Genomic DNA, 14112 nt, shown 5'->3' with positions numbered 1-14112 from the left:
GGTGGCAGCCCTGACTGTGATACCTTACCCTGTACCCCGCTTTTAGCGGAAAATCAAAAATGTTTTAACAAGGTCGTGTAAAAATAATACAAAAATTTTAATCTTAAAATTTGTGTTCAAAGGATATGATTACTGGTTCGGTTAGCCCGATGATTAAATACAGGCTGGTCGCGGTTGATGAATGGGGTTTTCTTACGCGTTAACCCTATTTTTTATTTACTACTGTTAATTTACCATTCACACACTGTCGCCGTCCATATTCACATCCGCTGGTATAAATGACAAAAAAAAAAATAATTGATATTCGTTTTGCATAAAACTATAATATGATAATGCTTATACCACAGGCTTCTAAATTTCGTTAATTACCCGCGCGAATATAATAAAATATATCGACACAAGAAAATTATAAAATCAACAAGATCTGCCAGCCCTAACTGTGATTTCCCCTTTCCCGCGCCAACCACTCCTCAGAGCAAAAATATTAATTTATTGAGGTCAAATTATTACGCAATATTTTATCTTGAATACAGTTAATAAGAATTCATTAGTGTTTAAAAACATTATTTTATTATAAATTTCGATTATTATTCTATTATATTAAGTAAAGGCACATTGGGTATAAATAGTAGCCACCATACTGCGTTGCAGCTGGCAACGTCGCACAGCGGAACGTGTTACGTGAGCATGTCCCCGCTCCCCTCACTTTCATAGCAACCAAGTCGTGCTCTAACCAGGGTAAACAAGTGTTTAATTATTAGCTGCGGCGTTTTATAAACGCAGTTTAAGTGCGTTTTAATTTAACGTACGATGAATGGCGTATTGTGGGTGGTGATTTGCCACTCGCGTAGATGTGTCGAATGAGTGAAAAACCGGGATAGTGCCTACCTATTAATTTTATTTATTATTATTTATAATGCTTTATTACCATTTTTTACTATATATTCGAGAAAAATAGCATTCTAGTGATAGCGTTTTATAACGTTTGGGCTGTTGTCCTAAGCGTCAGATTTTAGCGTTACAAGAGAGCGGAAGATTTAGGACCGTAACGATATACGACGTGCTCTCCAAAACCAAAACGTAAACAGTTTTCGGTATGGAGTGACGGTTCGGAAAATATTCATTTTAAAAACTATGTATTTCTAGAGTATACCCAGAGGTTTTAATACCTTAATAATTTCTTCACGTAGCTGTGAAATTAATTAATTATTATTAGGTAAAAATTTATTCACCAAAATTATATTTTGTTGCTGCATCAAATTTTTTTATTTAAACATTCCTTCCTAGATATATCGTATGCTCACAAGCGGTGTTTATTTGCCACGACGGATTTCATACGTTAAAATTTTCTTTCACTCGAGATATCAAAATTTGGAGCCCCTCCGCTTTATACTGTAAAATTTTAAGCTTCGCTTCTTTCGGGCGTCCCTAGACGGTAGTGTTATTTTTTTTAATTTCACATTAATTATTAACTGCATATAACGCATTGTGGAAATTTCTGATGGGGTACTTGTAAGTTGACGTGTCGCACATTTGTATCGAGCCTTGTATTCTGTTTGTTTGTTATTTTATTCGTAGGTCATTGACATTTTTGCGCTGCATACGGCGTTGCTTACGCGATGCGTCATATTACCGAAATTTAGGACAGTTTTGATGTGTCCTAGTGAGCCAAATAACAAAACTCACATGAGCTGTATAAACGTCATGCAATTAATAATAATGTTGTATTATTAAGAATAGAGCCGTTTTAATAACGTCGATATAATATGAAGTCAACGTCGCAACACGCGGGGCGCAGGGAGCGAGGTCGTTGACCTTGTCGCCCGCGTAGACGCTTTGCCTGTGCACGGCGACCGAGCGTACTTTTGTGAGAGTAAACAAGAATAATAGAAGCGGCGTTTTTTAAACGCCATTTTTTCTATAATGTAGGTAGATATAGATGGTTGCATTTACATGATTAGTGAACAAAACACTGGTATTTACGATAAATGCTTCTTTAAATTATTGAAAATTCAAAATTCTAAGTGGAGGTGCGATTACGTCACAGTGACACACAACAGCTACGGCCCTCTTCAAAGCAAGACGGAAATAGTCCTTGCACCCTATCTGGCGGTAGAATAATAATACTCTAGTACATATATGTCCAGCATTCTGTGCAAACAAGCCTCCTGCTAACATTTTACATCCTTTTACCAGTGGGAGGCTCATTTACACAGGATGCCGGCTAGGAAATATTTTACAATCAAACTTATTAATTAATAGCCTGAGGGCGGTCGCTCGATTCCCAATCTGTGGTATCATTTAGAAAGTCATTTATGTTATTGTAACCTTTACCACACAAACGATTTTTAACAATTCTTTTGAATATCGTAATACTTGTTGTTTTGAACATTTTCTGGAATCTTGTTGTAAAAGCATATGCATCGCCCCACAAAAGACTTACTAAGTCGGCTAACTAGTACTAACGACGTCGACTAACTACTCCGCAGTAGGCATTATAAGTTTATGTCTGTTCCTGGTTTATTATTACATTATGGTCATGACAGTTTCTAGTAAATTCACTTATGTGCCTATGGACATACATTACATTATCAAGAATATATTGAGAAGTTGTCTGATCTGATCTGTTGTTTAGATGTTAATTTCTTTAAATTATAATACAATACAATAACAGCTGATAATGCGTTGTGGAGGCCTGAGGGGAGGCGAAGTCTTTTTTTGTGTGTAAAAACCCCCGACCTCTCTCGTCTTATAGACTAAATATAAAAAGCGGGGTCGTGCAAGAATGAACGAACTTTACATAAGCGATTAAAAAACGCAAATATTATTTTCACGGATATGCTAAAGCGGGGAGTTCTTTAACTTCACTCTAGACCGCCGACGCACGCACACTTAAACATGGTTTACACGGCCGCTAGGCAATCTACGGGAGACGCTTGGAGTACGTCCATAGATAATACACTATATACAAGAGATAGATGTGCATCTGATGTTTTTATTATGTAAAATCAGTGTACCCAGGCTAAGAGATGGCGCTGCGTTATTTTTAGTAAAATATTTTACGCCCGTGGTGTACCGACTACCGTCGCTAGTCGCTAGATGGCGCTCATTACAATTTGTTCTTACTTCTTTTATCTTTATTCGTTGATGGAAATTCTTTATCTCATTAGAGTTTTGGTGTTCTGTGTTTTTAGTGGTGTTTTATATTACTTTGATTACCACACGATAGTCAAGTCTTCTATCAACTATCACTAGCTCCATCTATCATGTATGTAAAATGATCGCCATCGTGATGAATTTACAGCGTACCTAATAGAATAGATGGTAGCACTTTCAATGCAAATTTTCATCATGTGCCAATGTAGGGAAGTTGCACCCCCTGGGTACGCCGCCGAGACAAGTCGCTGTCCGAGTTGAATTAGATTTTTAGTGCACCCTACGTTGTGGCATCAAAATTAACTATTAACTCTAACAGGTGTTCTGTAGACGGAGGTAATAATTAACAAAACACATCTAGGTTTTTTTTTTCATATTATGAAGTGATTATGAATATATATAATATTAATAAATTAATATAAATAATAATAATAATTAAGATAATAAACACCACCACCTGAATAATTCTTTAAAGTGGGTAGTTTTTGATAATTTATTGGAAACACTTGATTCTACCCGATTTTAAGACGGATTTGAACTCAGTCAAATTGACGATTCTGTCAAAAACACACAAGTTTTGTTTAACTAGTTAGCTGAATTAACATTTTAAGAAAGTTATGCCGAGAATTCAACGTCATATGGACTTGCGTACCGTAACTAGAGCCGTAACAATGCCTCAAGAAAGCCATGCGCAGCGTTCTGTGGCGTGGCAGCTGGATTTTTCTGGGCGAGCGATCCAGAATGCTTGGAATCGTTTTCAAGAGACTGGGAGACTAACCAGGAGACGAGGACTTGGCAAAGTTTGAGCAACTACAGCACAAAAGGACTGCTACGTGCGCTTGACTGCGCGCAGAGAACGCTGCAGCACAGCCCACTCCTTACAAAACCGTTTCGGCAGGCGATCGGTACACGCGTTAGTGATCAAACCATTAGAAATCTTTTACACGAGGATTAGCAGTTCTCCAGGAGACTCGTAGTGCGGATACCATTAACAAGTGCTCATCATGCAAACCAATTATCGTTCACAAGGCAGCTTCTTGCATGGGATATGCATGATTGGAGGACAGTATTGTTTACGGATGGGTGCAAAGTTAATCTTTTTAGTGATGACCGTCGCATTAGGGTCTGGAGGCGTGAAGGTGAGCGATTTTCGGATGCTTGTATCCATGAAAGTGACAGATTTGGGGCCCCAATGTTATGGTATGGGGAGGAATCTCTATTTCAGGCAGAACCGAGATGGTAATTTTAAACGGAAGCCCAAAAACAGCTCAACGTTACAGCGAAGAGGTCATTAGACCCCATGTGGTCTCATATGCACAGAGCATCGGTGCAAGATTCCATCTGACGCACGATAATGCTCGCGCTTTTGCAGCTAGGGCCACCAGAGAAGCCCTAGAGGAGGCTGGTGTACAGGTGTTGCCCTGGCCTGCAAACAGTCAGTATCTCAACACCGATTGAACACATGTGGGATTTACTGAAACGCAGTGTTCGACGCACAAACCAACAACAGCACAATGAAAGACACCTAATAAACGTTCTGAAATGCAGCTGGGAACAAATTCCTCAAGAAACAGTGGTACACCTGGTGGAGAGTGTACTTTCTAGACTTCAAGGCTTCAAGAGTGCTTTAGAAAACGAGGAGAGCTTACTAGGTATTGAGAAAAGTCACAAATCAACCGACATTTTATGTTTTTTTACAGAATTTTTTTTCCTCACTAATTATTTTTGCAAAAATTCAATTTTTTTTTAAAATTTGAAAAAAATTCTTTTTTTAATGGTTTGCATCATTATTTTATGCTGTCTACAATAAAAATCAATTAATTTATCCAATCGAATCATTAATCAACCCTTAAACCTCAAGAATTCATGAGAATACTGTAAAAACGTGGTGGCCCTTATTTTGTTTTGACTAGTATATATATATATATTAAGATATGTCGTAGGTATATTGTCAAAGCAGTGATATTACAATTTCACTAGTGATATTATAATTAACCGGTAGATTGTCAATCTACTCCATTTCTTATAATTTAACGGCCTGGTTTTAGGGACATTATAATGTCACGGGTACATTTTGACAATTTTGCTGGTCGTTAGTTTATGAGGCCGTCTCTGATTGGTCTGTTTCCAATGTCAATGTAAGCTAACCGAATCGGTCCTTGTTCACAAGTAGGTCCCAAAAACAAATTTAGAGTGTTAATCAAAACGCACGAGCCAAGCGTAGACGACCTGTATAGCCGAGTGGTTAGCGATCCTACCTACTAAGCTAGAGGTCCCGGGTTCGAATCTCGGTAGGTGCAAGCATTTATATGATGAATATGGATGTTTGTTTCCGAGTCATGGATGTTTAAATGTATTTATGTATGTTTATATGAATTTATGTATGTTTATATGAATTTATGTATGTTTAAGTAAGTATATTGTATTAAATATATCATTGTCTTGTAACCCATAACACAGGCTATGTATGCTTAACTTGGGGCAAGATAATTTTTGTAAAAAGTGTGTCAATATTATTATTATTAAGCGTAGAGTACCGCGGTAGCAGTAATAAGCAGATTGAAACAGAATTATTTTACTATAAAATTATTATGGAGCCACAACCTGAGAGTTGAATAAGACATAACAAAATTTCGGTCGCTGCGTCACCCGGACGGTTGGCTAAGTTGGTAAGAGCGCTCGGACGGAACCCGAGAGGCGCGGGTTTGAATCCTGCATCGTACATTAATTTGGTACAAATTAAATTTGTGTAGTGTCTTCTATTCGGCTAATTTAAATTAGAATTCAAAACGTTCACTTAAAATTTAAAAAATCCTTAACACTATACATTTTTTGTCAATTAACCATTTAAACAGGAGTCCAGTAAATCGTTTCTGTGGTAAGTTTCGTATTTCTCGAGGTGAAATAAAACGAGAAATGATTAAATAATTTTATACACATTGCGTTGCTACTATTTAGGTATAATGTTGTTCTGGTATGGTGGCCATAAACCAGTCTTTCCGCTAATCTGGTGGAACCCAGAAGTGTACAAAAAATGTGCTAATCCCGACCGCACCGCCTTCTCCCACTTGTGTACTCTCCTATTTATCGCGAAGATGTTCTACTTATAGATTTTTTATTAGTTTGCGACTAGCCAAAGGTTTCTCCAGTACTTGTGTAGGTAATACGCCAATATAATATTGTGACATATTTTAAGATAAAACAAATGCATATTAAATATTTTCACGTTTAATTATTACAAAAAAACAAATATTTGGGTGCTTTGTGCTTTTGTTTCAGAAGCGGTCGCAATTAATTGGTGTGAAAGAGAATTCTAAGTTAATTAAGTTGTATTGCTATTTTTTATTATCTGTACTTCCCTATTTAACCTAACCACTGCATCGATTTTGATCAAATTCAGTACAAAGGCAGACTAGAGCTTCGAGAAAGTTATACGAACTTTTATTGCGAAAAAAGGCTTGATACAAAATAAGAACGCTTCAAAGTTTCAGTAGTACTTTAAGAAAAACATAATTTTCCATAGAAAACTATATACGGCGTGCTCGGTGCTCAAAATATAGAAGTAATAATAAAAATCTATGAAAATAAGGAGTTCACCGTAGCAGTTTGTATGTGTATTATTTGCAAAGTATTCTAAAAAATAAAATATGCTGCCCAAAGTGTCTATTCCAGGCGGGAGGAGTCGCGGGTAATAGCTAGTAATAAGTGTGTTTTATACTTTATACGTGTCCGGATAAGATTTGTATAGGTTAGATAGTTCTTCATTTCATACCTTACAAATATATCTAGGATGCCGCAGTCGCTCGTCGTACCGCTTCTCTGCGGCGTTTATTTGATCGAAGCTTTTTTTTTTTTTTCGAGAGGAGTAAAATACATTTACGTATTGAAGACCCCGAAACGGGGCCCATATGTCGGGCTGGGGTGTAAACACCCCCTACCGACTAAAAACCTCTTCTGTGCTGATAGCCCTGAAGGCTTTTACAGCGAAGCCGGGCCTTGGAGGCCGAATATGTAGCTCACAGGCGCGGGGCGTCTCGGAAGGAGAACCTCGGACCGCCTGCTCACTAGGCTGGATGGAGACCTTGATCGAAGCGAGGTAAACTAAGTCTGTGTACAAAAACTAAACAAAATTTTATCAATCGGCTCAATTTTTAAATAAATATAAATAGCGCGTGCTAATTTAGAATAATTTGTAAATCATGTTTGTTTTTAATTATAATAATTGAATCAAGTCGAAATTCAAAATTCTGTCTCGACGTTACCTAGAAAATTTCGAAAGCTTTCTATGAGTTCAAAACTTTTTAGAATCGGTCCAGTAATGGCTGAGAAACAATTTAACACAGAAATCAATTGGAGTCACCCGGTGGGAGCTCCGGTCAGCTTCGCTTCGCTCAATAATAAGTTTATTTCGCAAACATTACATTAAATAATAGTATTGCGAGTTAAAAATATGTTTCTAAATTATATTTATTAAGATGTTTTATTGTATTAAATAATATATATTAAATAATATAGGCCGACATCGCCCTCTGAGAGGGCGCTCCCCAATACGAGGTTCCCTCTGCATCTTCTAACGCATTTATTATCACTCCTCGGAGTTGCTCATGCTGATGAATAAGGCTGCTGGCAAACAGATGAATTCCACCACCACCGGACGTTACGTAAAAATGCGAAATTGAACTTCTGGCATTCTATACTAAGGCCAACGAGTGATGAGAAAAATAATGAGAAAAATAATGTAAACAAAGTTTCAGGGCTTCAAAACATTTTTATTTGAATTTATTATTTACAAATTATGGATTCCCTATTCAAATTCAAATATTTTAATTCAAAATAGGATGTGACATCACTTATTGAAAGTCAAAAACTACCACCCATTCCAAAACGAATCCCTCAGACCTGAGAAGAATTGGCGCAACAAACTTTTATTTTTTCATAAAAAAATATGTTAACATAGTAATCTAATCGCTGTCGTCTGTATTAGAGGAAGATGATTCGTCGGAATAGTATGAATCAGTCCTATTTATGACAATAGAACTCAGTATAATATAACCCAGTAACGGTCCGTTTGTTTACATTATTTTTCTCGTCTCGCTGGCCTTAGTATAGAAGCCGAAGTAATGCGAAAAACTTCTTGCCTTGCACAACCAATTATTTACCGACTACAGTTTTCCTGAACCGATACAACTTAGGGTCATACTGTCAACCTTAGACACCAGTGGGAGGCTCCTTTGCACAGGATGCCGGCTAGATTATGGGTACCACAACGGCGCCAATTTCTGCCGTAAAGCATGTGTAAACATGACTGTGTTTCGGTCTGAAGGGCGCCGTAGCTAGTGAAATTTCTGGGCAAGTGAGACTAAACATCTTATGACTCTGGTGACGAGCGCAATTGTAGTGCCGCTCAGAATTTTTGTGGTTTATCAAGAATCCTGAGCGCTTCGATCAACAATAGCAACTGCTGAAAGTTGCTATTGTTGATCGAAGCTGAACGTTCTGCTCGTCTCGTCCCTTATTGTCACCAAAAAAAAAAAACTTGTAACGAGTGTAAGACGTAGCTTGTCAGGCACACTAAAGTAATAAACCTGGCCTGTTTTCATCGGTTGTCTAACAGCAAGAGGCGCTATCTAAACGTATAAATTATCCAAGTTGTCAACATTTTAGGCCTGCAACGCATGTCTTGACACCCGGTGTTGCGGATGTCTTTGATTGCCTCACCACTTCTCTTGAGCGTCTTGCCCTCTATTTTAAATCATAAATCTTTTATTTTGCTAGAAAGCCAATTTTATTGTCTGGTGTTCCCACAAGTCACCAGAATGGCTAATCATATTTCGACCGGACTTCTACCGGCATGTAGATCTTGTCGTAAAGAATAACTTGGCGTCTGTGTACTTGGGTTTGCAAGTCACCGTAGCTGGAGATCTTAGATAATTATCATATAAATGCTTATAGTATTTTCTTTGATTAACGCGAGTGTTACACATTTAAATAAAACACTTTTAAAGGATTAAAACGCGTGTAATTGACGCAATAGACTGTCCTAACCACTTCATCCGGTTCGACCAAACAAAATTTTGGTAAAAGAGAATAGATTTCTCCCAAGACTGGTACGTGAAGCCATCGAAATTAAAAAACACCCAAATTTCAATAGAGAATATGGTCTAAAATTGTCTAACACCTGGGATCCAATAATCTCTAAATTAAAACCCATACATACCAAAAAAGAAGAGGACATTGTCAGTAAATTTTGCCAAAAAGCACTGATTTATAAGTGCCTTCAATGACTGTCGGCAGTACTTAACAGATTTGTCTTAAATGCTATTTACAAAAACTCTGTAGCTATTTATCGTAATAATAGTTTTCCTTCGATATCTGTGTGGTCTGTACTTGCACTTTTACCGAAAAGTAGTTTAAATATTAATGATAGATGCGTAAACAAGTAAGAAGGCATAAAACTACCAAAACATATTGTAATTGGTGATTAAGCCATTAACTGTTATTCGCTTTTTCCGGAAAATACTGAATTAACAACAAGGCTATGCCCCATAAGCCTATCCAAATTAACTGAAAGCCAATTTGCCAGGCTTCATTAAAAGCACAATTGGCGACTTTTCCTTCAATCCTTTTGACAATTATTTATATGCTGAATTCTCTCAAGTGAGGTCCTATGAAGGAATCGAAATGAATTTCTATTGAAAAGATTCGCGCCGCCATAGATACATAAATGGCCCACACATTTGAAGGATTGTATTAAAAACAAGGCTGCATTTAGTGCTCGACCGACGGTCAGCGCGCCATTACGCGTGTACAATTATTTCAGTATGTTATCTATAGTGCGTCAGCTGACCGACGAGCTCGACCGACGATTCTCGTCAGCGCGACATAGCTATACGCGCGTACCGATTCATCAGCGGTAGAACTGTATGCGTTCATATGTTTTCATTGTTAGTAGTTAGCTACGATTGACCGACGTCAGCGCTGACCGTCGGTCAAGCACTAAATGCAGCCCAATGTTGGCCATTTTTATATTTTTTTAAATATATATGTGAGCTCACTTTAAGTAGAGATTAAATAAATATTTAACACCCTTAAAATATTTCAATTTGACTTCTTCACAAGAAACATTCAAGATAATATAATATTTGATAAATTGAACACGGTCGTTTGACTAACTATTTAGTAATTCGTCCTAAAACCCACAAAAATAATTCAATTGATGAAATAAAACTTTGTTTCAGGTGGCAGATGCAGAGAAAGATGTTCGAAGCTTATACCAGTACTGTATAATGAGCTTGAACGTAACAAATATCCCATTGTATATACGAAGAGACTGGACGATATGGATGCCCTTAATGATAATATAGACACTAAAGAACACATTCAAGAGTTTATGCTTAGACTACACACCGAAAGTAAACCAAAATTTGACGGAATTATATGGAGAGCACAGGCGAACGAAGTACGAAATTATTCTTATAATACTTTAGATAATAAAATTAGTATATGTCAGTCGATACTGAGGCCTAATGAGGGACCAGATGACAAAGAAATTAAGGGAGAACCCGAAACCGGATCAAGCAGCGATTTAAATATTGGTCTTCAAGATAATCCTTTATTACGCAGTTGTCTTCTATCTTATGATAGTAGTGAAATTGGTGCCGGATTATGGATGGAAAGAGGTGGTCCCTTACCATATCGTAAAGATGATTCTTTATCTTTACGAAACAAGAGGTTAGATGGCGATCGAACGGATGATGTTATTACAATCGATGAAGATGAGGTCATTGTCATTAATGACGATCATTCTAATGATACAGTTCCTTCTCACAGGAAGAACGAGAATAGATTGCTAAAAAAAATACTTCAAACAGATAAAGATAAATTCGAAATATACGGTGATTTAACGAACTCTAAAACCTCATTAGGAAAGCTTGATAAAATATGTAGAGAACTGAGTTTTACGAATAACGCCGCCGCAGTTGCAATTAAAGATTTAAAACACAATGAAATTCATATATACATAAATAACGTGTGTTTAAAAATTATAGATAACATTGTAGATATTGAAGTGTTGTTAAAAGAACAATTTGGACACACGCACATTAAGTTTTTATGTCTCAACGTATGCTGTTGGGCGTTTCATACAACAGTGTTGACAAAGATTAGCAGTTATTATAGTACTAAGCTTATAAAGCCCAATCATAGATGTCGAAGAGGAAAATGTGACTGTTGTTGTGATATTGAAACATTCAGATTTGAAAAAGATTGTGACGATTTTAAACTTGACAATATTCAATGTCAATTTAGCAAAGACCAAGAATGTAACATCACAACACTTTCAAAAGAAAAGATAAACATAATCTCGATGGCATTAAATTACAAACCAAATATCAAATACACTCCTCCTATAAAGGCTACATTTAATAATTTCTCTTCGCAGTTTAACACGGATGCCAACAAATCAAATTTAAATTATACCCCTTCTACAAAGGCTACATTTAAAGATTTCTCTTCTCAGTTTGAGTCGGATGCCAAAATTGTGGATATTGAAACTTTTTTAAAAGATAATAAAAAAATGATAATAAAAGAATGGTATATTATAGACACAAAAGGTGAAATTTGCAATCTAAGAGTTACAAAAATAGCTACAACAGGCTATTGCCAGCCATTTTGTTGTAGCAACACACGCAAGGAGCATATCAGAAAGCTTACTTATATTGAACCACACACAAAAAGCTTTTTACTAGGTCTAGATATGTTTTCAGAACATTGCAACGAATGCACAATAAATAAAACACAAACATCTGTTAGTCGTCCATTTTCAAAAATAATGGAAACCAAAACATCAATATTACAGCATTCAAGTGGAGTTTTCAATACTCACATCAATAGAAGTGTTATCGAGTCACATCATGATATAAGAAATCTCCCTCTAGATACAAATATCTCTCCTAAAGAAACATCCCCATCTGAGTTAGGTCAAACTACTAGCTCAAATTCAGGGGTTGATCCACGATATATTCTCAACAAAAACGTTTTAAATAACCATATAGTTGCTAATAATTTTAGACTAGACACAAATGTTATATTGGAAAGTTCTCAAGAAGCAGAGATAAACCAAATGATTTCAACTCTACTTTATAGATTTAAAAATGTCCAATTGACGCTTAACGAAGATGGCAAAGTAGCAGCCACAATTCAAACACCTTTAAGTACGCTGACAAGTTCGGAATTAACAATTTTACGAAATATACTTGAACATGCACAAAATCATGTGCAAGCTATGAATTTAAACAATAAAAATAGTACAAATATTACTTCTACAAATTTTCCTATAACCACAGATGATTTGGAAAATGTCCCAACTGTTGACTTAACCGATGAACTGCAACAACCGAATGAGAAAGAAAACATAACCCAAATTTCGGGCTTAGAAAGTAATTCGATTTATGATAATTTTGAATGCTGGCTCATCAAAAATAATAACTCTTATAAAAAATCTTTTTTATCATACGTGCAGTACTCAGAGAATGATAGACCTTCGGAAATTGATATCACAAGGGATGATGAATCATCTACTCCTCAAATAGGTAAAGTTTTTTCTCTAAAACAATTCATGTATAGAAAAAATGATCAAAAACAAAAACAGCAAACAGTTCCCGCAATTGATATGGACGAAGCCATCGCGCATACGAAAATCGTAAAAAAGTCGGAGGCACCTACAGGTACCCCAGTTACAACTGGGATACCTAATAAGCGCAAAATACCGCTTAATCCTAGTCCGAAATGGAGAAGAGTAAAGCAGAAGAAAAATGAAGAAGTACAAACTTATATAATATTAAATCCAAGTCCATTATTTGCATTACAACCTAATACTTTCCAAACTGTTAACGTTCAAGAAATGTTGAAGAATAATTCAGACACTGTCGCATCAAATGGATCATGGCAACCTTACAGCATAGTAAATTCATTACCTCCTCCACCAGCATTAATACCTATTCAATCAGCAATGCCTGTGATACAAACAGTTTCTTCATTACACCAACCACAAAATATTTTGGAAGAAGAAAATAATGTAACGCCCGAAAATGATGTTGAATTCGAAGAAGTGAAGGTCGAACCAATGGAACATATTAATTTTGATAGTTAAATCGTTTTTAACAATTTAGAAATAAATCTGTTAAAATTTAACTAGTAACTATTATTTAACTAGTTAATTTTTTTTATTTGTTAATCTGATCGCGTAAATCTTCTAACTACCAGTACTTGAACTTTTTTTACTGTTAGCTAGTTAGTGAGAAATTCTACGTTTTTGTTAAACAATTTGTACATTTTCTGCGAATAATTGTGTTTGTTACTTAATTAATGGGCGTAAGGAGTATAAATGAAAATTTTAAGATTGTGACTTCATCTTAATTATACTCGGTAGCTCTCAAATGTTTGCATCATATTTGTTTCTGTTGTAGGTATTGTATACCAAATATGTATAATTATTTTATAGGTTAGATTTATAATTCATGTGTAAATATTGACAAATTATTTGTGTTCAGGATTACGTGTAAAGAAATGCTTTTCTTTGATCTCAAATTATTTTTTAACCTACCCTCGCTCTAACAATTTTATTTTACAATACTTTAGCAGGCTAGCTCAAAAAAAGAATTATTAAAAAAAATCCAGCTGCCAATATAAAAGCATAACGTTGCTTTTAATTTATAATTTAAGGTTCTTTAGAATCCAGATTTCTGTGTCATCCGTCAATCAAATCTGAATATCAATCTCAATATTGTTCGAAGATAGAAAAGTCGTAAAACTCTAAGGGACTCTTTCACAATGTACAAGTAAAGTTACGAATAGGCTACTTGCTTCTTATCTTCATAATTTGTTTCACAATGTTTAAATTGTGTTATATAGACTCTACCAGATAAGCGCCATTTAAATTATAGGATGGATTTAGTA

General features: G+C 35.9%; 1 protein-coding gene across 2 annotated transcripts in view; it reads left to right on the top strand.

The window, feature by feature from the left end:
* Positions 1-13743, top strand: part of LOC126970965 (uncharacterized) — a 33459-nt gene extending 19716 nt beyond the window's left edge. The window contains exons 3-4 of one of the 2 annotated variants that reach the window (XM_050817118.1): positions 10395-13341; positions 13379-13743. In XM_050817118.1, coding sequence (XP_050673075.1) covers positions 10395-13306 — 2912 coding nt within the window. In that variant the 3' untranslated portion in view covers positions 13307-13341; positions 13379-13743. Of the gene's footprint in view, positions 1-10394; positions 13348-13378 lie in introns of those variants that run through there. The other variant, XM_050817117.1, reaches the window with a different exon arrangement.
* The last annotated feature ends 369 nt before the right edge of the window (positions 13744-14112 follow it).

Source organism: Leptidea sinapis, chromosome 22, assembly GCF_905404315.1.
Source record: "Leptidea sinapis chromosome 22, ilLepSina1.1, whole genome shotgun sequence".
Lineage (NCBI taxonomy): Eukaryota > Metazoa > Arthropoda > Insecta > Lepidoptera > Pieridae > Leptidea > Leptidea sinapis.
This window is presented reverse-complemented; position numbering and strand designations above follow the sequence as displayed.